General features: G+C 41.4%; 1 protein-coding gene across 6 annotated transcripts in view; it reads right to left on the reverse strand.

The window, feature by feature from the left end:
- The window catches only part of SPAG9 (sperm associated antigen 9), a 104,815-nt gene that overhangs the window by 71,944 nt on the left and 5,029 nt on the right, over positions 1-27,842 (reverse strand). For all 6 annotated transcript variants that reach the window (XM_090059413.1, XM_090059409.1, XM_090059410.1 and 3 more), the window contains exons 2-3: positions 20,270-20,390; positions 1,596-1,666 (exon numbers count right to left, since the gene is read on the reverse strand). In XM_090059413.1, coding sequence (XP_089915539.1) covers positions 1,596-1,666; positions 20,270-20,390 — 192 coding nt within the window. The remainder of the gene's footprint in view (positions 1-1,595; positions 1,667-20,269; positions 20,391-27,842) is intronic.

Below are 27,842 nucleotides of genomic sequence, written 5' to 3' on the forward strand. Positions count from 1 at the left end.
GATCCACTGCACTGCCAAAAGTTAAGTGTAATCCACAAAGTAAGTGGTGTAATAGTAGTTTATACTATGGCCTGCTTGGCCAGTAGCATGACAAAAAATGAATCTGGAACGCAGTTCTACAGGAGAGGCGAGCTTAAACTCGCTAATCATGGAGTAGCTCTTCCACAAGAAACAGCAAGGGAAGTTTTAAACACTCAGCGGAGATAAGAATACTACACTTCCCCTATTCCATCAGAATTTGAGGGCTCAATCTTGGCATCCAAGCCTGAGAAATGCTAAAAAAATGGGAATTAAGCAGTGAAGTGACAATGTTGCTGTGGAGTGCAATAAGATAAAAATGTGTCTAGTTTTCACACTCAATTCATTTCCACGGATTTGCTCCAAAACTTATAACTGGAAAGTTAAAGATCCTGTTCTGTTTAGAACCTTAATTTTTTTGAAAAATTAATGGAACTTGGAAGCCTAAATTGCTTTTACAAATTGAACATTTGATCCTTATGCAAGACTTTCAAAAATCCCTCCCACCTGCACTATTAGATGAATAGATTTTCAGTAACATCTTCAGAACGTTTTAATATTAACCTTTGAAAAGCCTAGTGTTGAAGCTTTGTTTTCCTCTGCTTTCAACTACCCTCACCATCCTGGTCCCGGGACCCTTAACACTTGTTCCATTACTCACTGCCAGTATCGCAGCACTTCATATTCCAAACCCACACACTTAGCTATCAAATCAAATCTTATTTTCAGGATAGAAGGTACTTAATTGAAGAAGTGTCAGGTTCGAACTCTAACTTTGGGGAAAAAAAATCAGGTATTAGTTTTCCCCAAGAGCAACAAAAATCAGTGCAGAGTTTGGAAACTGAATAAGAACAGCTGCAAAAAACTTCAACACTGGAGGAGAAAATGTTTTAATCTAACTGAGTAATTTTGAGCAAACTATCCCCACATACATACATGAAAACTGGCCAATTAGAATCTCCATCTGCACTAGGAAGATGGCCCACTGGTGACAGCCATAAAGCGTGAATTCCCAAATATGTAACAAACTACAAACAATATTGAAAACAGCATCATCCTGTCCCCAATAATAATTACCGTTAATGCTTAATGATTGTGACTGTCAGCAGCAGGCCGATTTCCTACGGCATGGAGATCCCCAGAGAAGCAGTTGGAACAATGGAAAAAGCAGTTGGAAACAGAAGACTAAGTCCCTTCTGCATTTGCTTGGTGTTTAAAGTTTGCTGAGACAAATTATTTTCTGGGTACAAGAACATTTAGTAATTTCCACGTTTCGAAAAGGTTTGTGTGCGTGTTTGAAAAGTGACTGCGTGAATGACAAGGTCTGAACAAAAAACAAAAACAAAAATAACCCCAAAAAAACCAGGAAGTGTGTGTACACTAAAACATAGGGGATATGGAAGAACGGTGTGTCAAATGGAGCCTGGTTACACTGGGCAACAATAAACTGTCCAAATTTACATGCATCAAGCAAGAATGCCTAAAAGCTTTCATTTAAATCAGCTATTAATAAGTAACTTAAGTTTATATTTTGGTACACGTATTTGCATGCCAAAGCAGAGCGCATTGAGACCTACCTCTGTATGTCTTGAATGGAGTGCATTGTATTCCTTTTTCAGTTCCGCCTCCCTCTCCTCAAGTCTACTTACTGAAAAAAAATGTAAGCAAAGTTAATGCAAAAATGTGAATGCCAGTTACAAAGTCCAGCAACTCATTTACCTGAGTCTAATTTCCCTGTGCCAAAAGCATCTATACACGTGCTTCCGGATGAAGACAGACTCTCAGAGCCACCCCAATTAAAGCACCCACTGCATCACATGTATTCAGTGTCCCATGCTTCAAAATGGCAGTAGGGGCACTGAATACATGCAACACTGAGGCTGCTGGAACATGTTAATTAGCACAGTCCAGCAGACTCTATTAATTGAGTCTGCTCCAATGCATTTAATAAAGGCCATCACATGTATAGGTGCCCAAAGGTACCTGCCCCGAGGCCAGGAGTTCCCCAACTGATGGATATTAGTACCAAGGGGAACTTCTTGATGTTTAAGGTATTTAGCCAAAGTCTCCTTGCTAAATTCTCCTCTTTGCCCACGTGGCTTTTCTTCTCCCCAAAACTGTAAGTCATACAAAGCTAAAATAAGTTTTTAATCCTTCAAAGATACAATTAACCTAACAATCAGATTTCCGGTTCAGGAAAATAATTTACCGTTAGGTGTACCTGTTCAGACCTTTCTCGATCGTATGCATGTGTGAAAAAAGTGGTTAAAAAAACCCCATGTCACATGGCTAACTATGCACATCTCCACCTGGCAGTGGTACCTGACCTTTTGCAGCATCAAGGCACCACTCATAAGACTCAAGGTGCCTCTTAGAAAAATTCCAGCTACTAGTTTTCATTCACTTTTTTTTACTACAGAAAAACGGAGCAAACTTTACATTTCAAGGAACTCAGAAAGAATGCCAACAGGTCAGAATGCTTTTAGCACTACAAATTGCTATCTGAAATCTCTGGATTTCTCTTATGACTCATGTTTGCACACCTAAAAGTGCTGCACCCTGCCACGGCACCCTGGTTGAGAATCACTGCCACCTGGAATAACAACAAACTGCCTCTTTTCCCAAGCTAAATAGGCAACCAACCTAAGTTTGTTGCCCAAATCAAAAGCAAATCTGTAATCCTCCACTGACAAAACTGTAAATGGACAGAAAGCAACAACAACCAGATATGCAAGCATATGTTATGATTTGGCAACACTTTATTGTAGTTCATGTGTCACTATTAACGTTCACATTCACTCCACTGCATTTTAGAGCGATGGATCCCTGAATGCAATGGATTTTCATTTTCTGGGAATGCTTAGCTTTGAAATAAATGACAAGTTGATTGAAAGAGGCAACTTAATAAAACCAAAGACAGAGTGTTTAGGAGAAAAACGAACAATAGCATGCCTATAACACAATTTATTTGGAAGAGAATCATGGTAGCAAACAATCCTTTTGACATTATGCCTTTTGACCCAAGCGCAATCCTGAATGGACAGCTTCAGATCAAAACCGTGCATAATATAAAAGCTGCATTTTTTAATTGAAAACTGTTACCCTATCCTGAAAAGTTACAGTGCAGGGCATTAAAAGACAGTTGAAAATGTATATGCCAGAGATACCAGAGACATGACAAATTAATCAGCTGCTCCCCAAAGTTCAGAAGGAGGCCTGACCCAGTCTGTCAAGAAACTAAGCATCATTACAGGAGCTTCTGACACCCTCTATTTACAATGCCAAGGCTTGTTTTGGTTTTCCTTGCAAAGTTTTTGCTTAAATGGAACTTGAATTCTTCTATTAATATTCATGCAAGAGTAACAACGTAATTCTCATGCTCACTACACTACTAGGAAATTTTCTAACTTTTATTTTAGTAAAAATAAATGTTTAAATCATTATATTCCAGAGCAGCTCACCCATGTCATTTCAATACAAGCAGTCAGAGGCCACATTTTATCTATTTTACTTGGTCCTACATCTCAAGCTTGGTTTAATAAAGGCCTTCTCTACAGGTCTTGGTTTTCCCCTGCATTCAATTTCAAAACCCCTTTTCTGCTGCCATTTTAGATCTCTGACCTTCAGCTTTATCCTCATGGCATTTGTAACCAAACTATATTGCTAGTGCTTCTTCAATTTAGGCAACTGCTCCAATTTCTCTAGTTGATATTCTCTTCCTCTGCTTGCACTGTTTGAATCTCTCAGGAAGATTTATAACATCATTAGAGGTCTGCCTGTATCTGTAGACTCAATGCCAAAACCCACAGCATCTCAAGACAATTGCCAGCCTTTCCTCTGCAGTTCATGTACTTCTGCTGTTGCCAGCTGCCTCCTGTCAGCAACGTTTTTCAATATGTTATTTCTCACTGCCCCATATTTTTACACTCAAGCACAGTATTTTACATCGGCGCAGTTCAATCAGAACCAGATTAAAAAGGTGTAGGTATAACTCAATCCTATGTGCACTTAAATCGGTATGATTAAACTTGGCCTCTAATCACATTGCACTCCCAGAGCATTGTTACTTAGCACAACTTTTAGCATTCTAGCTACAAATATCAGTCTGCTCAGAGGTTACGGCATACATAAGTCTCCGCACACCAATCTTATAGTATAAAACTCATTCAGGAGCTGAGCATGTATATTTGAAGTGTTAATGCACACATACATGTGGCTTTTGCAAAAGCTGCATATAGGAGCAAAACGCTTACGTGAGCGTTTCTACAGGAACTAAAACTAGATTGTGGTAGCTAGAGGAGTCCTGAACTAAACAAGAAAAATCTAAATGCATTTGTCATGAACTCCGTCTAGAGAATGAACAGCAAGTTCCATGTTCAACAGATGTGACCTGAGAAGGCAGATTTTGTCTGTTGTATCAGACTATCATGATACCAGCTTCTGATATAGCGGTAATACAGCATAGTTACCAACCTCAGGGCATGGGGAGACATAACTGGGGACCGGGGTGGAGTGGGCGCATGGTTGACAGCCTAGAGCAGGGGTGGGCAAAATACGGCCTGTGGGCTGGATCCGGCCTGCAAGGCCATTTTATCTGGCACACGGGACCCCTAAAAAAATGTAGAAAATTAATATTCATCTGCCCTTAGTTCCTGTCAAAAATGAAGAATTAAAGCACAGGACCTAGGTCAGGTAGTGCTAGGTAAGCAATTTAACCATATAAAAAGGCAAGTAACTTGCACAAAAAAGTGATCTCTACCATCAGCTTCTCTTCCAGGTGCACTTTTTTCTAACGAAAGCAAGCATGACCGTGGCATGCAGGGAATTCAATGCTGTAGGTGTGCATTAAACACATTCAGGACTCACATAATGGACTGGGCCCTTCAGTGGACTTCTTTACCTAGTCTGCATATCCAAAAGGGGCTTAGACAGGAGCTAGGCACCTAAACCGGTCTTGTTACAGCAATTCTGCACATGTACAACAGGGGAGAACTACAGGCACCAAGACTCCCAGGAAAGTCGTACACACATGTACACATACACACACGCGCCCTCCCCTTCCCTCCCACAGCAGGTTTAAGGGACCCCTCTACCAGGATTTTTAGGATCAGTTTTGGATTTAGGGTCTGAAGTCCATTAAAGTCCTTCTTTGAATTTAGCCCTTCCATGAGACACTGGCAATATTTTTCCCGTGGTCAAAAACTGCCTCAGTCTAAGCTAACGATCTGGAAAACAAAGGGCACACAGCATTACTAATTACCTTTGTGTTCTGGGAGACCTGTTCCCTTCCTTAGAAACAGTTTCCAGGTACACTGCTACAGGCATCACGATCGTTTTAAAGCTCAGTATTAACTAGTGCTGGCTTAGATCTGAAATTCTGCTTTTCAGTACTAACAATAAACGTCTATATCGACTGCCATGTCAGCTAGCGATTAGCGCCAAAATACAGACCCAAATATAAAGACCTTTTTACGCACGAGTCTAAACTAACCAGTCAGTAAACTAACAATCTTCCAGAATTCACCAGATACAGAACACAACTAAGCTCACTGCATTTGAACGGAGATAGTATAGTCACTTGTGGCTAAGCTGCAAAGGGACGCCTGGTTTCCAACATCCTCTTCGGCTCACAGCTGCCTGCAACCCAGCTCCATAAAATAAGTGTTCTCTGTGATTTACTGCTAAGAGCTTAGACTCTAAGATTGGCCCTATTTTAAGAGGAGCAGAAATCTCCAGAATTAAAACTCGTAGTTCTCTGGATAAAGCACTGCACAACTGGGCTGGATGCCCACAACACCATCTTTATTTCCTAACTTCCCTGGTGATTGCGGGGACGTTTTGTCAGACTTTCCTGGAATGTGACCTCCAAACCCACCTCTGCGTTCAGAATTAAGCCAAATTGCCTTTACAGGCTCTTTCCAATTAGATCCTCAACTCCAAGTTCTGTGTTTTGGTCTCTCAATCTTTGCTCTGGACTTCGCAATACACATGCTGTAGTATCTGCCTAGGGAGTTCCAGTTGTGAAACAAGTGTCACTAGACATTCGATGAATCCAGACTTTGCCAGTTTTCAGGAAACGTTGCAACAATCATCTCCAAGAAGCTCACAGCTGCGATGACACAACATTGACAATAAATTATACCCAAGTACTGTCTCCCTAACAAACAGCTTATATGAAAGACACTCGGGTGCAGTGATAAGCAGGCCTAAGATCCTGGGTAAGAGTATCAGAACCACACGCAAGCCTATTTTAACTGGTACGGTCTTTATAAAGGATCTAATTTTGCGTAGCCCGAAACTACTCAGAGAATACCCATTCCACATGAGAGACGCTCTGTGTTAGGACCTGGATAAATGTAGCGACTCGCATGACAGCCTGGCCACCAACACAGGCACGTGGGTCAAAAAAAGAGGAAGTCGAGTCACGCAGTGTCCAAGTTATCATTAAAGAAACCAGTCTGAAAGCCTGCCTCATGCAGTCTCAAAGTCTGAACCATCAATATCTCAGATGCACTGACAGCTAGAACAACATTTCAAAAGTAGCACAGCCAGTGGGATGAAGGTTGTCTACTAATACCTTTAAACAAGTCACTGATTGTTACCACAAAATAAAGGATTACTGAAAACAAATCTAGTTTCAGTTTTCCTACTAGATGCCAAATGGCTTTCGATATGAATGGAGTGGTATTAAATGTAGTTATAAGATTAGTCGAGCTCAGGGGAAGGCTACCCCTGGCACGCATATGAGAGCATGGCACGCAGAGGCATTTTGTTTTGGCCGCGCACCTTAGGGAAGGGGCCAGGCCTGAGCCGCCACAAGGCTTGAGCCCCTTGCGGACCCCCCCCACTGTCAACCCCTGGCACACCAACATCTTATAAGCTGAGGCTGTGGGTGTTTTTGGCATGCTGCCCAAAAACGTTGCCGACCCCCACCCCGGTCTAGCTGCTAAGTGTACTGTGGAACGGGACGCATTGCCAAGATCATTATTCACTGCCATAAGTCAGCCAGGAGCTCCGAGAACTAAGTAACTTCATTCAAATATAAATCTGTAGTCAATTTGGTGCCTGCCACCAGTAGCATTTACTATGGAGAAGCGTAGCCACTTTTTCAGAGCTTTATATATTACCTACGCCAAAAACGAAGGCCAGTTTAGTTTAAACTTAAGAGATCCAAAAAAAATCTCAATTCAGAAAAGCATCAGACATACCAAAAGATACTGGAAGGTGCCAATTTGTCACTACAGAATTTGTGAGAAGGTCAATACTGATTCCGAGCAGACTCGGAAAGATCAGCATTCACCACTTCAAGTATACCAGATACCTAGTCTGCGTCCTACTAGCTCACATAAGAAACGTGCAACACATTGAAAATATTGTGTAGCAATTCTGAATTGTGGCACACGGCACTGAGCAACTTCAAGGGACAGTAATTTTACAGCTGATGTTGACCTGTTCAACTTTTACATACAGTTCCTTTCAGAGTCCACATCTATACAACTTAAGTCTCTACACTTTGGTCAAAAGAGACAAAGATATAAATGGTCTAAAAAACCTGAGTACTAAAATGACAAACCAAAGATTGATAAAGCAGATTCCAGTGGAAGAATACCCCTGCAGAAATTGCTGAAGTCCCACTGCGATCAACATTTGTGGTCAAATGTTTCAAGGAGCATCCCATGTCCTGAAAAACTAGTCCTCCATATAGAAATCTAAGCCTTCTTGATTTAATGCATCACGGTCCTCCCAAACCTAACTAGTCAAGCCTAAAAATGAAGACTACTATTAAAGGGAAAATGGGGTGAAACATATGTCATTCTTTCACCTCTGTCCTGAGACACTTAGGCAGCTTTAGGCAGCTCTCTGCCTGCCCTGCCTGTTCAAAAATCAGAGCTTACCTCCCAAGTTTGATGGCTTTTGCCAAGTTTGGAACACCCTCCATCTGTCTGTTGTCCTCTGCCTCAAACTGCTGTTAAGCCTAAGGGGGAGAAAGAGAAACAGACCTTCTAGAAAGCCAAATCCAACTGATAAGATGCCTTCAAGAGGTATTATCAGTCTCTGCTCTGCAAGCAAGGCAAAAAGATCTAGCTTATTAATGAACCTCACTTGAATGAGACTTTAGCCCTTCCTGAAGCTTTTCTTTGGACAACTTTCATTCAACTGATATCCTAGCAGCAGGTCTCATACCAAAGCCAAAATCACAGAACAAATGTTCTTCAACCACTACTTGACAAACTAAAAAACCACACCAACCCTTGCAGAAAGAAAACACTAGGCTGATCCAACATGAGTATTTAACTACAAAGCTGAAAGATTTACAAGACCGAGGGTACAGCACGGCTTCTAAAACAAATGATAATCCTTGGCAAGACTGAAATATCTTCATGCCGTTCCTGTTTAGAGCTTACTCAGAATGGAGATTATAGTTGTAAAGATGAAAATGCATCAGTAAAGATTAAAGAAATGTTATCCTGGGAGTGAGCAGTAGTACACTTTTTCTTTCTTATTTTTTTAAACCTGCGCTTGCAAAAATCCATTAGAGAAACCGACATCCTTAACGCTGTTTGGGCTGATGCCTCGTCCACCAAGTTGCCAATTCAGAATCATAGCATCAGTGAGTCGGGAGGGACCTAGACAGATCATCTAGTCCGATCCCCTGCCATGGGCAGGAAGGAGCACTGGGGGTGGCAGGGGTCATAAGACCCCAGCCAGGTGCCTATCCAATCTCCTCTTGAAGATTAATTAGTCAATTAAGAATGATTTTTGAGTGAAATCCTTGAATTTAACAGTTTAACAGTAGATTTTTTAAATTGAATTCGGCCTGAAATCGGCTATCATGAAGTATTGATATAACCATAGCAACTCGGAGGACCCCCAAAAACTGAAGTGCCACTGAAGCAAGGTCATGATGATGGCTTCTGGTCGGAACAGTCTCTCGCATTGCTCATCAAAGATCCCTCTCTATGCCACTGTTCACATCACATCCTACTGAATGCAGTTCTTATTTGTTTAAGCAGCATCAGTTTATTCTGTCTATTCCCATGGGCATTGCTATTACAGCTCACATTTCTCCAACCTCCTGAGCTCACCTTCAGAAGTCACAGAACATCCTTGGGGCTATGCCGGGAGGCAAAGATGACAACAGGAACAGAAGTACAATGAGTGAACCCCTGATGGAAAAAATGGCCTTTTTTAAGAGTTCAAAAGTTCTGCAGTCCTGCTGACCTACAGCAGACTGACTTTATACTGATAGAAAGACAACCACCAGTGACAAATAAGAACAGAAAACCCAAGAAAACATTAAAAAATAACTTGTGTACCTTTTGCAGAAACAAGCCATCTATGGCATATCAACTTATTCCACCAAAATTTCAAGCTGCCCTCCAAATTAAACAAGCCACACAGAAAACTGCAGCAAGTCATAGCACAGGGCTTGGGCAGAACCCAAAACTCACTTACTCTTTACTTTCCCTTGAGAAAAATGCTAACACTTAGTGGTAAAGTCATCTCTTCACTAATACTGGCAAATCAACTCTCTTTCAGTTACACTACTAAATTAAATGAGTGGAGTTTAAAGCAGACATCCAGTCTGTTATTTTGATTTTCTAATCCATTTCATTTTTGTCTCCAGTTTTATAACATAACAAGACTAGATCATACATATTGAACTAACCTTAGACTCTGCTCCATCTAGTGGACTATTGATTTCTTTGTGCATACTGTAGGAATCAATGCTAATGATTACAGTAACTTCCTAATTATATTAAATAGGCCAGCTTGTTGTTTAAAAAGGGACTGGTATTGAAAAAACAAAACAAAAAACAAAATACAAAGATTTTTCTAGGAAAGATTTTTAAAGTTGGTGAAATGTATCTAAATTACAGTTCTTGGCTAGGTTTGGATGATAACAAAAATATATATTTTTTTCCCCTCTTGTATATTTCCTGGACCAAAACTATAACATCACAACAACTTTATTACATGTTTTTAGTGACCTTTAAAAAAAGGTGTTATGCCAGCTGATCACACTGCTCAGGGTACTGGTGACAAATTGATACTTTCATCCCCATATAAAAAGTATCTACCATGAGGTTAGACATCTACAGTGTATGTCAAATTAGCCGGTGGTTTCCATTAATTTCCTACAGGACAATGGTGGACAAGTTACAAAATGATACTAGCTGGAACCATCATCCTTGACAACAATACAAGAACTGAGCGACTATCACGCAATACACTATAAAAGGTGGTACTGGCAAGACAGGCAAGGAGGAGATTGCCTGTGACACTATATCTGCAAACAGTTTCAGCTCTTTTTACTTAAGACTTTTAGATGCAAACTCAGGTAAGATTTTTCAAAAAAGCTTTTTGAAGGCTCAAGTGCACGGTGGGTTTTTTTTTTGCACAATTTGACTTCATTTTCTATTGAACAAAGCTATAACATTTGCTTCACGGAGTTGGCTTACTAAAAAAACAAGGGAATGCTCATGTTTTATGACTCTACATATTCTCATTCTCACAGGTAATTCCTCTTCCATAAAATTCAGGCTCTTAATTTTGCTTTACAAGTCTTCCACATAAAGATTTGCAGTAGAAAAGTCAGGAACTTATACTAGGATACTGTCACGAAGGACTTGGGTGAAAGCTAAACTCTTACAAAGAAGGTTACATCTTATTAATTGGGCCTGTGGGTGGTCTGTTTACTAAAACCAGTGCTGTTTTCCTAGATCTTAAGGAAAGATGCAGTGGCTTCAGGTAACCCCACCCCCACCTTGCTCAGAAAAGACAATGCTGCCATTAATCCCTCTAAAAGAGTTTTCAACCTCTTTTCATTTGCAGGCCCCTAAAAAATTTCTAATGGAGGTGCAGACCCCTCTGAATTGTTAAATGTGGGTATTCACATACTTTTGATTGATCATAGTCACCTACCCTGGAGGTTTTCAAGAGGAGACAAGACAGTTGCTTCGCTGCGCCCCAGTTGTTTTCCTGCCTAGAGCTGGGGGGCTGGACCCAAAAATCTGCAAGGTCCCTTCCAGCCCATTTCAATCTATGAATAATCACATTTCCCAGACCCCTTAGACATAGTTTGCAGACCCCCAGGGAACCACAGACTACAGGTTGAAAACCATTGCTCTAAATGTTATGCATCCATGCCGTGTTGAGTCAGCTGGCTTGGCCCAAAAGCAGAAAGAGAAATCCAAGAAAAAACCTGGAACAAAGAGCTCTGAAATAAATGTTAAAACTCTCTAAAGAAAGGAGTTGCCAGGGAACTGCTCCAGGAAGCAGACTGCTACAGGCCTCGAGGGACATGCCTTAGGGAGATGCCAAGCTTTAGGCAAGGCGAAAGCTCATGCACCAGTGTTAAAAGCCTCTCTTTTTTTATGCTGCCCTGCTACTGAAGTTAAAAGACGCTTTAAAGAAGCTGTTTTATGTTGCTACTAGCACATTGCCTGTCAAGAATGGGGGGGACAGGGATAGAGGCCTGCGTCTGGCTACCCACCTCCCTGCCCCACCCCCGGAAAGGGCCAGGGCCAAGACAGCCAATCAGAGTGTGAATAAAGCAATACGGACAGCCAAAGGCGTTTATAATATTAGAGTTCTCATACGAGTCAAAGGGCTCCAACTCAGTAAGGCCTGCAGACTGTTAGTCAGCAGGGACACTGCAGCTAACAGACCCATCTTAAATTAGGGGAAGAACTGCAGGATTCAATCCCAAGACAGGTCAAGAGGACCAAAAATGCAAGAACAGCACTCAAAAGAAAGTGGAGAGAGACCAAAGATGCAAGCACCCCTGTCGCATACGTCTAATGAACCATTTACAAATAATTTTAATACCTACCTTTCCATGAGGTATTGGAGATCACAAGCTGGAGCTTATGTAGCAAGAGATTATACTGGACAGAGAGGCAGTTGAGTGCAAAGGGCTGATGCTCAGCATAACAAGTGCATTTATTTTAAACTTTAGTACCTTTTAAAGCTTCTACCTCCTCCATCGTTCCATTTTACGGTTTGCTTTAAAGTGTCCTGAATAATAATAAGGTCATTCTGGGAACTTTACTTTGGCAAGCATAACGCGTATTCAGAAGCAAATCTCAAAAATGCAGTTAAAAAAACCCAACAACTCGTGATAAGAGTTAAGTCTTCAATCCCATATTCCCAATAAATCAAACCTAAGAGCGCCTACCATCATGCCGACAAAAGTATACAAAGATTGGATTTGTTAAGACGAGAAAACAAAAGCCAGAACTAGACTGGAAAATCATCCAAGACTGCTGAAGTGTAAGTAAATTTAGAAAAGTCAGTGAATTAATCAAAATGCATTCTACACCATTTGCCTCATTAGATGACCAAGAGCCTACATCCTCAAAACATTTGCCTAGGATACCTGTGACAAGATGCTTGGGGTCAGGGGAGGAAAGGAGAGACGAGGGCTCAATTTCCAAAGGAAAAAAGGTAACAATATTTGAACACCTCCCCCCTGCCCAAAGAGACAGGGAATCAATTTCTGCAGCAAACAGCTGGCAGGAGGTTTATTCTTACTGAGAGCTGTTCACACAATACAAAAGATAGGCTGCAAAGCAAAAAAGCATGGCTGAGGAAGGTTTTTTAGCTGCTTATTCAAGATGCCCAAGTACACAGAAAAAGCAGGATGTCTGCAAGTACCACGGACTTTTGACATACTAGCAGTCTTACCTAACTTTAAAAAACCCCCCAAAAACAAATCTTGCTCTCAAATATATTACAGAAAAGAGGGATTATGAGATTATGCACTATGCTACGCTGCTTTCCTGAAAGGACACATTTGCCTCAGGGGGGAGATTTAGAATAAAATAGGTTACTTGATTTCACAGGAAGTCACTGATGCTGTTTTGCAAGGGTTACCAATCAGAGTCAACATCACATGCAACAACACTGTGTCACCACAAACCTCTGCAGCATCCTCAGTGGGAAAAAGAGGATCAGGCTGCAAAATTTAATGTTAGTTCCAAGTTTAACACTTTGATCACCAGCAAGAGTCTTTATGCAACGGCACAGCCCAGGAACACTTATGGTGGGCTATTATCTTCCCAAATACATCAGAAATGACCTAGAGAGGCTAAGTGGCTCTCTGAAATACAAAACATACAAGAGTTCCTCAAAGATTTGCAAATGAAGCCTTAGCAGTAATGTAGAGAATAACTAGAGACTTGCAACTAGGATAACATGAATATGGAGAAGCTGAGTTGAGACACAAGTGACAAAGTTCAGATTTCATAAGGGTAAAAAAAACTTGCTAACACAAAAGGTGCTTTATTGATTTGATATTAGAAGTATTGAACCCGTTCTGTGTCATTACTCCCTCCTCCCCCTTCAACAAACGAATAGCAATGTTGAATATGTCATGCTTCCTGTATCACAAAACCCCCCTTACTTTTTTCTGGGAAGATACAGTTCCTTTATTTACCTAAACAAAGTTCTCCTTGGGCTTGCTCTACACAAAGTAGTACCAGTATGATTAAAAGTGCAATTTTACATGCAAATATTTACAGTTGTTCAGCTTGGATCTCAGGGCTTGGACAAGAAGCCCACATCCACCTCTATAACCAGCCTTTGCACCAATATGAAAGAAGCCAGTCTGCAGACTGATGACAAACCCCTACACTAGCGTATGTTACCTGAACCCAGCATAGAAATAATCAGGAAATTAAGGCAGAACTAAATTGGTGTAGGAGTTGAATGCCAGCTTCCACCCCAAAAACGGCTTGTTTGGTAACGGCAAACAAGCCATTTATTACCTGCTCCTCTGCCACCTAGCGGCCAAGGTGCTGCAACAGAGCCTAACGTGAGCACATACCCCATTAGCAGCTCTTCCATCTACTCTGGATCCTAGCTTAACATACATTAATATTCAGTATTGATATAAAAATTACAGCAATGTGAAGATATTGTTTGTTCAGGCTCTTGATTTAGAGGTGGGAGCTAAAATATGTTCCTACTGCAAAATCTTTATCAATGAATGCAGGAGCTACACAGGAGCTGGAGTGTTGTTGAGAGTTTGTCATTTTGGATTCCAGATCAAGCTTGCAGGCTGGTCACTACAGCACAAACTTCAGTTATAAACTGGTTATATTATAAGCAAATCTGGCAATGACTTAAGTAAGGCTGCCTCACACTTTCCACTGTGAGACTATTTTCAGTTGCCTACAGTTCTGCCAATAACTGTTCAAGCTAAAGTTCTCCATGCCGAGTGCCTGCTTTCAGTTGCATTTTTCTTGAGTATTTCATGGGGGGGGGGTAAGACGGACAGACAACTAGGAATGAGTTTAGAGGAAAATGGTTTTTCTTACACTAAATGCTTAGATTATTAGGATTATCAAATCATGAATTCAGAAGTATGGACAGGCCAACATTGCATGCACGTTAAGACAATTTTGTTACATGACTGCATATTACTTCTTCTGCCTCACTTCAGGCAGAAAAAGAAAAAGGGCATCTTGTGTAGTTAAAGCAAATGCAATTCTGGATAACTGGATTCTAGCCCTGCCTTTACTACGCAGTTCAAGTCATCCTGGGAAAATGAAATTATACTTTTCACAGGCAAGTTGTGCATTCTAAGGTTTCATAGATTTCATAGACATTAGGGCTGGAAGGGACCTTGGAAGATCATCGAGTCCAGCCCCACTCCTGAAGGGCAGGAAGTCAGCTGGGGTCATAGGATCCCAGCAAGATAAGCATCCAAATTACTCCTGAAGGTGTTCAGTGTAGGTGCTTGAACCACTTCCAATGGCAGTCTGTTCCAGACCTTGGGGGCTCGGACAGTAAGGAAATTCTTCCTTATGTCCAGCCTGAAACAGTCTTGCAGTAGTTTATGACCATTGGACCTCATCATCCCTTGGGGCGCTTTGGTGAACAAATGTTCCTCTGGGTACTGGCGGTCACCCTGATAAACTTATAGGTGGCCATCAGATCACCCCTGAGCCTGCACTTTTCCAGGCTAACAAGCCCCATGGCTCTCAGCCTGTCATAGTAAGGTCTGTTTTCCTGACCTCTGATCATGTGCATGGCTCTTCTCTGGACTCTCTCGAGCTTCTCCACATCCTTTTTGAATTGTGGACCCCAAAACTGGATGCAGTACTCCAGCTGCAGCCTCACCAAGGCCAAGTACAAGGGGAGAATGACATCCCAAAATTTGCCTGAGAAGCATCTATGGATGCAAACCAGTGTTTTGGTCACTTTACTAGCCGCAGCATCGCATTGCAGGCTCATGTTCATCTTGTGGTCAATGATGAACCCCAAGTCTCTTTCTTCCATAGTGCTAGCCAGCGTAGCACTACCGAGTCTATAAGGATGCTGCAGATTTTTCCACCCAAGGTGGAGAACCTTGCATTTTTCGATGTTAAACACCATCAGGTTCTCATCCGCCCATTTGCTGAGCCTGTCCTGGTCAGCCTGGATAGCCCTCCTGTCTTCTGGTATGGATGCTTTGCCCCAAAGTTTGGTGTCATCAGCAAATTTGGCCAGTCTGCTTCTGACTCCAATGTCCACATTATGAATGAAGATGTTGAACAACATGGGTCCACGGACAGAGCCTCGGGGGACCCCACGGGTCACAGGGCACCACAACGATTGACTTCCATCAACCACCACCCTCTGGGTCCAACCACGGAGCCGATTTCCCAGCCAGCAGATTGTGGTGGACCCAAGGCCACAATTGGCCAGTTTCGCCAAGAGGTGTTCGTGAGATACCAGATTGAAGGCTTTTTTTGAAGTCAAGATATATGACATGAATCTCTTCTCCCTTGTCCAGGTGATACCTGGTCATAGAAGGAAATGAGATTGGTCAAGTAAGACCTACTCGCAACAAACCCCCACTGGCTATCCCTCAGGATGTTGGCATCAGCCAGTCCATTAAGGATGGCCTCTTTAATAAACTTTTCTAAGACCTTCCCCGGGATAGAAGTCAGGCTGATGGGCCTTTAGTTTGCTGGATCCACTTTCCTCCCTTTCTTGAAGACAGGCACCACATAGGTAGCATACCTGGAAGGCCAAAATTATTGTCACCTCTCTGCCTCAGCTGAGAAAGAGATAATACCCATCTTAAATGCTGTGAAAATAAATTTATTTACATTTGTGATGATACAACACGTAGGAGCCCCTTACAAGTTTCTCTATGGAAATTCACTACTCAGTGAAAGGTTTGGATGCCACATGGAAAAGAGGTAAGAAGCCACATATTAAATGAAAATAAATGCATCTTTAAAAGTTGCTCATAGTTGGGTAAGGACTAGATGAAGCAGTGATCATTGAGATCATTGAGTTATTGAGAACAGTGTGATCATTTAACAAAATAAGTGTGTATAAGATGTTCAAATTAAGGTGTCTCTGATATTTCCTAACTTCTGACTCTTTGAATTTTCTGTAGACAGTGATCTACACTAAGAAAACATTAAAATAAGTCACATCTATAAAAATCCATAATTTTGCTTTTACATTGTCACTTCTCAGGAAATAACTACCCTTCATATAAACTGGCAAAGCTATGGAGGGCGCTTGAATATCTGGAATTGAGGGTCCAGGGGCCCTAAACCTATACTGTACTGGTCTCCAACCTTTTTAAGTAGGAGATCGCCTTTGGCATTTAAAAGCAACCCAAGATCTACCGTGTGCCCCGCAGTGGGGCAGGAAGGGTGGGGCAGACTGAGGCAGAGGGACAAAAAATTATCTGGGGACTCTCCTCCCCAGCAGGAAAGTCCCACACAGCCAAGGCCATGCTCAATTTACGCCTGCTCCTGCCTCTGCAGCACTGTCCCTCACTGCAGGGGCCTTGATCTAGTCTCTACCTCTTCCCTCCCCATGGACTGACCTGCTGGGCTGCGGTGTGCACTTGCATGCATGTAGGCACTCAGCCCCCAACCCCAGCCTTGGATCAACTCCAAGAGGCTCTGTGATCTACCACAGGAAGCTCTGAGATCTACCAGTGGATTGAGATCCACAGGTTGGTGGCCACTGCTATACTCTGATCACTGCTTTAAATTACAGCAAAAAAATTATGCTAGATCTAACCTTAAAAAAACCCCCAAAAAACAAAACCCCACACACAGACTTCAACTGAGCAATCAGAAAAGAATCAACAGCAGTGATAGGGCTAAATTAAGGCTTTCCATTCTTCTGGTCTTTAGGATCTAGTACTTTCCAAGTGTTCAATTCCTTTAATTGCACTTAGGGCACCTAGGACTCCCAAGGTGATCTCCTAACCAAGCATGAGTCCAGCCTGGGACCGGTGCACTCAGTCCAACATTCAGTCTCATTTGCTTCCCTGCTCTGTCCTAAGCATCCCTATTATTAATGCTACTACATCAACATCTGATCAAGCATTTAGTGTCAAGAGTGGCAATGTGCCATAGGCTTATTTAAATGCACAGAAAGTATAGGCTTATTTAAATGCATTTAGTATGGGAAGCAGTAGGCGAGAGAAAAGGAATGCAGCCACAAGTCCAGTAGCTGCATGTAGTGAATGACAATGAGACACGGTTTCCTACACTTCTGTACTGCAGGACACACCCAGCTGAATTCTCACATAAATCAAGAGACAGGTCAAGCCGATTAGACAACCTACACACTAATAAGCTTAATCCACTGCTTCCCTATCAGTTTTCATATCAGTTTTTTGGCAGCCTGTTTGTAACATGTTATTTTCAGATGCTCAAATTCTATCCCATTCATCTTTTGCCTCTCAATTTCCATTAATGGCCTATCAAACATTTGCAGTTGTTTCCAAATTCTGTGCCAAGCTGGCTACCAATACAGTATGAAAACTCATTAGCATTCAGTTGCGTCTAAGGCCGTTCTTCAAATATTTCTTGAATCGCATCCCCATCGGAACGTTTCAGAAAGGCTTACAATTCAATGCTCTAACACCCAAATTACGTATTGCTGACTGTTACTCCAAAAGCCAAGTACCATTCTTCTGCAAAACAGATCTTGCCAACTCTCAGATTCTGCTCCTTGGACAAGCAGGATTTTGTGCAAGTATATAAAATATAAGCTTAAAAGAAAAAAAGTAACCAGTAACTGCCAATAGGTTCTTCTGATCCAACAGAAACAGGACTACCAGGAAAAGTTCAATTCAGCCTGCTGCTTCCTTCCTGAACTGAATGCAAAGCCTGCACTGCCTCCAATAGCCTACTGTGCCTATTGCATCAGAAATGCTAAATCCCAATCACAAGCAAAAGTCTTTATAGGAAAGAGAGAAAACCAGATTATAAACTGGAAAATACATAGATGTGGCACTCCCTGGTGTTGTGTACCATAGGGTCACGAGGACAATACGACTCAAAAAAAAGAGATAGACAGGCATACCACAATAAATACAAGCAAGCACAATTCTTTAAAAAATATCTTTCAAAAGACAGCTCTTTGAAAAGAGCCAGAAAGTCACTAGTTTAGTGTCTTTGCAGGTTATTTAAAAGTTCAGCAACTGAAAACGCACAGTAGTAATACTCACTTGTGATATGCTGAACTTTTAAGTTAAAGCAGGCAATATGAAGCATTTGTTAAGTCAAGACACAGCACTCAGTTTGGACAACAGCGAACCCTGAAGCAGTGCTTTAAAGACAGCACAAGTAGAAATAAAATTTAAAGCCACCACTTCTAATTAATTAAGAAATATTGCCTAACAAAATCCTATATTAAGTCTAGGGACACTACTTTCAAAGCCTCTGAGGACCTGCAGCACCTCCTGACTTCCAGAGTCACTTCACTTTTGAGGAAAGTTGGCCTTTGTGTTGTATAAAGCCGAGTCTGAACAAAGACTACACGCTAAGGTGCAAGCCCAGATCCTCAACAGGTATTTAAGTACTTAACCTTTTGTCTGAAAATTGAGTCTTGAAGTCCTCAAATCTACCAGTTGAAATGCTACAGTTCATCCTGAACGGATAGTAACAGGTGAGAAGCTCAAGTTCAGAGATTGGCAACTTAAGTCCCACACAGGTGCAGCTTCCAAAAAGGAGCATCAGGAAGAAATGCTCTAGTGGGAACTCAAATTTAGTTTTAGTTTCTGATCAATTCAGCATCTGTTGAAGGTTACTAATTCTGAAGTCAACAGGAATAATACCGACCATTCTGATGTTTAGTTGGTGCGACAATATTTAAGAAGCGCCAAGGTTCCCCTTCTTGCTTTCAGTAAGAGTTCCTTCGTGTGAGCAGATCTTAGCTTCGTGGCACAGACCATGCAAATATACATGCGTCAACAATATTCTAATCCAGCCATACCACAAGCAATTTCTCAACTCAAGTGTAACAAAAATGAAGACCTCACATTATTAAGACAGCTCAAGAAACTGAGTTCAGATGCACTGGGTATTCTCTATACATGCCATTAAAAAAAAGCAGTGCATTTTTTGCACTGGTAAGGAAGCAAGAGCTATCCATGCCCCACAATGCAATGATAAGTAAACAAGACTGGCTGAAGAAACAACAAACAGGGGACGAAAAAGGAGGAGATTGAGACAGAAATCTGTTCTGCTAAATGGCATCCTGCTGAACAGAGAGAAAATAGCATACCCGTGCCAAGTAATATCATGTCTGGAATGGTCAGACTGTAATCTAGTCCAGCATTAGGAACGATACACAATTAACACTTTAGTATCCTAGTCTGTTAAGGAAAAGTAAACAGTTAATTAGGTTGCAGGGACCATGTGAAGCAAGATACATTCAATGTTTAAAAGTAGATGCAAGTGAACACTCATCACGCCAGGCAGGCAGAGTGGGTGGAAGGCGGCCAGCAGCTGAAGCTGAACCCCCATGCACTGGGGCAGGAGCTGCATGCTTCCCCTACCCCCAGCCTGGAGTTGCATAGCAGGGGCAGGATGGAAGAAGGAAAAGCCCTGCTGGGAAGTTGTGCATGCTGGCCGGGGCTGTGCTGTCAAAAGGCACAGGCAGGAGTGGGGGGTGGGGCTGGCTGCCCTGGGCAGGGCTCAGCCCCAAGCAGGGTGCCACAGGTACAGGCATGGGCCATATACAAATCAATTGGATCTGGCCCACAAGTCATATTTTGTCCACCCCTGATTTAGCATCTAAATTTCTCCTTGTTACAGCTGAAACAAAATAGTTCAACTTATTTCAAACACACTTGCCAGGAACAGTGGACCAGTTACCAGAAATAGCTTTGTCATGGGTTGCTGCTGTATTATAAACATATCGGGCTGAATTTCACATCTCCCTGAAGTCATAATGTAATGAGGGCACACTTATGGCACAGAAGACTTCTACTTACTTTGATCAGCATAGTTTTTTGCTTTCAGTTCAAGCTGTCGAGTTTGTGACTCCAGCACTTCCACTCTGATCTGCAAGTCCTTCTTCTCTTGTTCTTGAGAATCTTCAAATTCAATGAATTTCTAACAAAAAATGAATAAGATATTGGCTAGTGAGGTTAGATTTTGATCAAAGGAGTTAAATATTTTGCTAAGCCTACGTGGGGGTTACGTACTCAAATCCCACTGAAATACAAAGGCAGTCAAATCCTGAACTCCCTCTGAGAATTGCAGGCTAAGTTTTATTGCAATAGTGAGTAGCTTGGTGTACTAACTGAGTAACTTTTTCTGAAACCACTGGAGTTACAGAACTTTACACAATTTAGGCTCAGAGCATTCTTTCTCACTAAAATGCACACATCTTCAAAGCTCTGGGTCACCTCAGCTACACCGATCACATTTTTGCTCTTGATTCTGTACAATCCTATTCTATGCAGGTAGTGAAAAGGGCACCAAGGACAGCAGGGAACTCAACCCAATGTATTCCTTCCCAGCTCCCACTGCGATAGAGGGAAATGACTAAGCTTGACATCCATGATTACATCCCACCCCTCCCATACGAGCGAGCATCCTGTTTGTCATTTCAAGATTAAGAAAGAACATCTATTCAGGACTTACATTAAGTGGACACAACTGATGTTAAATAAAGCACATACGTCATAATCCAAATTAAAAGTATTGTGAACAGTGTTTATATACCAAAGGTTACAAAAGAGCAAAATACACAAAGAGTCCTGAAGATCTGTGAAAGTAAGGTAAGAAGTAATCCAGTTATTGACAATATAAGAATCAGAAAGATTGTTAGCTGTTATTACTTGTCATTCCTATTCGGGCCTGTAAAGATAGGAATGAAGTGCTTCTAGGAAGATGACCAAGTCAAATGGCCTGCATAAGTCAGCAATTTTGTCTTCATAGCAACCTAGGAAGGTAGCCTTCAGAGGCAAACTACACCTGTAAGACTGACCTGAATACTCATACATCTCGTTTCATGTAGCACTCCAGTACCCATTTATGGAACATTTTTGTCCAACCTAGCTCCCACAGTCACCTGGGCAACCTAAAAAACGTTGAAGTCCACTCAGGAACCACAGGACGTAGTCCTCTGCAACCTAGTGTGGTTCTCTTCAACCCCAAGCAGTTGATTCCCAGTACAAAGTATGAACATAGAGCCCGTGCAGTGTCCCCAAATCCACTGAAACATGCCTGCCTTGAAAGCTGGGAGGGAAAAAAACCCCACCCAATTATGCTACAAACTCTCAAAGGAGGGCTGCTGCCAACCTGTCAGAAACACAGCCAGGCATCTATCAATATTTAATGCCTTTATAGCCATGTGATTCCTTAGAGTGTTTACTAGCCTTGGAGAGAAGGTCCAAGTCCCTACTACCTTAGTCCATCTCCCAAAATCTATTATAAGATTAAATCATTTTATTAAGAGTATTATGCAAAATTATGTCCTGCTGTTCTCTCCCAGTCTCTTCTGCTTGCCAGGATGTCTCATTTATTTGTGGGATGTTTATTTTTAGAATATTTCATAGCTTACTGATGGCATCTTACACACAGATCAAGGTTTCAAATCATCGCTTATGACTTGATACTCAACAACTGAGCCTGACCACAAGCTTGAGAAAAAGTGGGTTTTTTTATGTATAACGATTAAAGATGGCAAGGTATACTTATGTTCGGTCAACTCACATTTACAAATTGTATTACTTTTATCATTAAATAAGGCAAATGCATTCAGCTCTCTCAGCAAAATTCTAAGAAGTTGGCTTGTTTCACGCAACTCTTGACATAGCTTGTCCTTGTTCACATAATGAACGAGGCATAATCATGCAGTAGGAATAATATTATGTGCATGCCGTGGGAGCACAGCAACAAACAAAGCTGTATTTATATCATCAAAAGCTTAAAAACCACAACATTTTAGGTACTTAATTTGATTCTTTCATCTATGTAGTTGGACACCACGTAGCCTGGGTTCTCTACAGTCTGACCTTATCCTTAGTGTTATAGCAACCAATGTCCCACAGCTCACCTAGTTCTTATTTTAATATTCAATACAAAAATGCTGGAAGCCAGAGAAGATAGTATTACACAGAGGAATAAGGCTCACGTTCTAAAATTGTTTCCTTCCATCTTTTAATAGACTGACATGCAAAACTCACACAACATGGCATGAGGAAGCAGTCAGAATTATGTAGGCCAAGAAACTAAATTCATATTTGGACAAAGTATATGCACAAGATGTATAACAGTTTAGTACCTAGGTCTTGCATTGACCCTCCACACAAAGGTAAAAACTTCACCCATCACCCATGTTTTGAAATGATTTTCTAAAAAGTTCCTTTCCAAGATTTATTCAAACTCACCCCCCTACCTAAAGTAAAAAGGCAGACTGAAAATGCCCAGAAAAATTGTCCTTCATGGAAGGCAACCAGTTTCAGTAAACAGACATACACAAAAAAAAGCCTAAGACGTGCATTTCCATGGCAAAGCAGAAAGTACAGTCTGCCCTATAATCCTGATCTAATCAAAATAAATATCTCTGTAACAGGAACACAGGCCTCATGACAACTTAACCATCTCTTACCTTCCCCTTCACCTTCTCAGCCACTGCTTACCTTGCTATTCACCTCTCTCAACCTTCAAATTAAGCTTGCTTGAGAGAAAATTGCAAAAGCAAAAGTAAATGCCTTAGTTCTCAATCATCAACTAAATAGTACAGACACTCAAATACTCAAAAAATCCACAAACGCATTAAAAGCATAATACATGTGCTTTTAATATTAGACATTAAGGGCACCTATTTTTTTTTTATATATTTTAAGATTATGTATTATGGGAGTAACGTAAGATACTATCACAAGCAGGTAATACACAAAGCCTACACAATTGAAAGGACAAGGGACTTAAAATATGAGAAACAGTATTCAAGATTCAACACCATCCACCCAAAGAGTGTGAAAATAAGACCAGCAACAGAAAAGTCTTGCTTCAAAAAAACCAAAAAAAACCCAACCAACCAACCAAACAAACAAAACAGGAACTCTAAAAATGAGATGGATAGCTTGCAAGCTTTTACACCCAGCTATGTCCAAAAAACAAGGCAACAAGCCTATTTTCCACTTTGCAGCTTTTATATTCTTTCCTGTTACTAGTCCAATGTAAATTTTTTTTTTTAAGTTTTGACAAAGTAACTAGCTGATCTAGAATTCAGCTGGCAGCATGTCTTAAATTACATCATGAAAAGCTTCACTCAAACAAACATAGGACGGAAAAATCCTTGAAACCATTCTTCTGTGTTACAATCGAGAGGGAAAATATGCAGCTTCTGTACCTCCACTAACTACAGCAGCATGGCATGGCATGAAAACTGGGGCAGCTCTTCAAGGAGGAGGACCCCAGACAGCTTGACGCTCTATAGGCCAAAAAGAGAACCGTCAAATTTAATTATAGCATGCTGCAGTTATCCAATCTTGAAGGGAAGACATATGCATCCCATTTTACTCTTTATTTCATTAACAGCGCTATGTTCCCACCAACATCAAAGAACAATGGTAAAACAAGCTTTCTTACCAAATCACCTCAACAGGGAGATCAGGTACAAAAAGTCTGCCTTTTCCATTATCAATGAACATTCAGAAGACTGTCTGGGCTTGCTAAAAGGGATCTTGTAAGTGGGTTTAGAATTATACCATCTACAATACACTCCCCATTCTCTCTTCACTGCATAGTTCAATCAGCAGATTTCAAGCTGCAATCCAGCTGCACTGGTGGTCCGGCGAGCCTTCACTGAACCTGAGAGTCAGCAGGCCACCTGCCATTCCTTGTTTCAGGCTGCTGGCAGAAGTCTAGGCTGAGCAAGTAAATGGAAATAAATAGGACCTGATACACAGGAAGTTGGTAATGATACATAAGGGAGCTACTTCCAGCCAGGTGCTTGTCCAGTCTCCTCTTAAAGACCCCCAAGGTGGGGGAAAACACCACCTCCCTTGGAAGCCCATTCCAAATACAGGGTCACCCTTACCATAAAGAAGTTCTTCCTGATGTCTAATCGAAATCTGCTCTCTGCCAGTTTGTGGCCATTGTTTCTAGTTACCCCAAGGGGTGCTCTGGTAAACAGACTATCTCCTATTCCTTGCTGCCGTCCCCCCCACACCAATGAATTTATAGATGGCTTCAAGATCACCTCTATGAAATCTACTTGGAGACCAGAGATACTTCCAAAACTGGAACAGGCAAACAGAGATCTGGGGAAGCTGACTAACCCATGAAGGGGGTGCAGCAGGAAGAGAAACCAGACTAAAAGTCACGTGTGCTAAAGAGAGGTGGATGACACGCAAAGCAGTTTTAGAAGAACGCAAACTGAATTTGTGAAAGAAAAAGGTTTATTTTCCCATAAACACTCTTCCCACATTATGCATTAAGACAGGGGTCAGCAACCCCTGGCACGTGTGCCGAGCATGGCACGTGAGGCCATTTTGCTCGGCACGCCACCACCAGCCTGGCCTCTAGGCAGCTGCTTCCAGCCACGAAGCCTGGGCTGCTCCCAGCAGGCAGCTGGGCAGCTGCAAGCCCTGCCATGGCTGGCAGCAGCTACCCAGAGCCTGGACTGGCTGCAGCCAGGAGGCTGCAAACATCTGCTCTGGGCTCCGGCAACAGCTCCATACCAGGGGGTGCACACATGCCTCGAAGTAGACTTTGTCCAGTGGCCCAGGAGCCCGGCTCCATGTGCCTGTGCGCCTGGTTCTGTGCGTTTGTCTACCTCCGTCTGGTCCTGTGCGTCTGTGTGTACACACGTATCTGGTTCTGATGTGTGTGTGCACGTGTCTATTCTGGGTGTGATCTGGTTCTCTGCGTTTGTGCACGTGGTTCTCCGTGTGTGTGTGTGTGTGCTTCTCTCTCTGCCCTCCTTTTTCATTCTCTCTCACCTCTTTCTCTTATTTGTCTCTTTTCTCTCTCATTGCAACATGCTCAACAAAAAAGGAATACACATCAACAAAGGCAACATTTAGGATTATTAAATATACAAACATGCAGTGCATCCTGCCACATACCCCCCAAATTTTGTTTTTCTGGCGTGCCGGCACTTCAGCACCTTCCAAAGTAGACGCTGTGTTTTTTTCCGGCACTCCAGCCAAAAAACATTACCTACCCCAGCATTAAGGCATGCAATCTTCAACCATATTCTTTGTCCATAAATGCAGGTGGTGTAGTTATGTAGAGACTGGGGAGTACCATTGAATATTTGGAAAAACAGATGGCCCACAAATCTAGTAAGATGGGGTCAAAAAACCTCAGACTGTAAATCCAATTCATTGGTCTTTGGTGCATTTCTGTGAAATGCTACACTGAAGACATACCTTATTCACAACTAGTTCTATAAGCTACTTCCAGTTTTTGGTAATGCAGCTAAATGTATAGTTCCCCTTAAGAAGGGAACTTCATACCACCACTTCATATAAAAGCACTTTATTTCTACTTAATATTAACCAGAAAGATACTTGGATTAAAAGGAAGTTATTTGAATGCGTGTTTGTTCGTACTGTAAACTTGAACAAGACTGCTTTCACACAAGTAGTTATAAAGCTATCACAGGACTCTGAATGGTGCTCATATGATACTGCTTGGAGCAAAACGCTAAAGAATCATGAAGCAGCTGATATCAAGGCAGGTAAAATTGCTTTTGGTCCCTCTGCTTGAAAACTCCCTCAACCATTCAGTGTTTGCCAGCAAACTCATGAACTGCTGCAGGAGGGAGTCAAAATGTAGTTTAACAATTTTCCCATTGTTTTCAAAGTCTACTTGTGAAATGCATGTTGTAAACATAAGCTGGAAACCAGCAACACAATGCATGTGCCTTTTTATTCTCTCTGATAAATGTAGGGGATCTAAACTACTAATTTTTTTGACCTCTCTACATTAGATAGTCGAGCCATGTCCAGCTTATTCTATCAGTAACATCCCTTTTAATGGGCTCCAAGCGTGACACAGGCCTTGCACCAAGCCATCACTAGTACCACACCAAAGTAACTAAACATAGGAAAACGGGAAAGAATAGGTTTTAAATAGAATGGTAACTTCATTGTTCTGTTGCCTCTATTTAAGGAAGATTTTCCAGAAGTTAGATGTGCCACGTCCGACCTGCAAGAACTAGTGACAATTATACATCTGAATCAGCTGCTTTGATTCCATCTTAAATGTCATCATTACATATAAAGCTAAATATAGATCAGGATCACCCCCGCATATAATTTCTTTGGGAGTTGTTTAGCAAAAAGGATAAAGAACAGGCCGAGTTTCAAATGTTGGTTGTTGAAGTTTTCTTTTGTTATTTAAAAAGTTCAACTCCACTCTCTTGGACATTCCTGGGGCATGAATATTTACTTTGAATGATATAAAAAACATTATGGGAACAAATTTCTATGGGAGAAAATTACGTCTTACAAGCCTGACAGTCCTACCCAGGAAACAAGAACTTTCAAAGCAAACTCAGTTACTGAATAGGACAATGGTAACTTAATTCTGTAAGTTTCTTACCACTACTTCAAGTAATACCAAACATGAGCATAATGGGGATATTAGAGAGAAATAATCTCTCATTCAAAATTTACTTTTTGCAACTGAAAGCATTGCGGGAAAGTCCAGGGCACCATTTCCTAATATAATTGGTATCTCCATTTGTTAGGGTATTCCAGAAAACATTACAGAAGAAATGAAAAGTTCTTCTGAAGCCACAAAGGGCTGGCAGAAGTTCAAAGGAGCTGTAGTAGACTAATCAACACTTATCCCAGTTTTTAAAGTATTTTATAGTAAAGTTAAAAATATTTAAAAAACAAAAAAACCCATTGACTTAAACTATTCCTATTTCTTCATTTTGAAGATTGTTTCATTTGACCCCAAATAGTTTGGTTTAAGCAAATTTTTTAAAAGTTTGCTTTTTTATTTTGGTCAATCTAAATGGTGCTGCTGCTTATTATATTATGCCAAGCTTTAAAAAAAAAATGATATGCACAAACTCTACTTATTAGTACTTAATCCTCCCAAAACTCATGGCAAGTAAACTGTATTATGGGGGAGCAGGCTGAGGGAGAAATTACTTGTCCAACACCAGGGTATCAGCACGCAAGCCAGCAACTGGCCACAAATTCCTAACACTGAGAGCTCACTTCCCTCAAAGACCAAGTGAACCAATTTTACATTTAAGATCTCAAATTTGAACTGAGATGAATCCTTTAAATAAAATAGATCTATTTGCAGTTGTTAGATAGAAGAATCAATTGTTCACATGCAATGAGACTAGATGCACTCAAGAGTTTTTCTTCTATGCTACATCAACGATGTAGAAATTACCAGGATTAAATGCATTAGTCTTTTGCCAAAAATAGTGATAGTAACTATTAGTTATAGTGTTAACATAGGCAGGGCTACATTCAACCATCATGATTTTAAAGGCTGCAATATGTAGCCCTGGTCAAAATAGCTGGACGCTACGCATAAAAGGTAGGGCTATGTGAAGTTTCAGGTGCTGATTCG

The sequence above is a fragment of the Crocodylus siamensis genome, chromosome 8 (assembly GCF_052110815.1).
Source record: "Crocodylus siamensis isolate JL-2025a chromosome 8, ASM5211081v1, whole genome shotgun sequence".
In the NCBI taxonomy this organism is placed as follows: domain Eukaryota; kingdom Metazoa; phylum Chordata; order Crocodylia; family Crocodylidae; genus Crocodylus; species Crocodylus siamensis.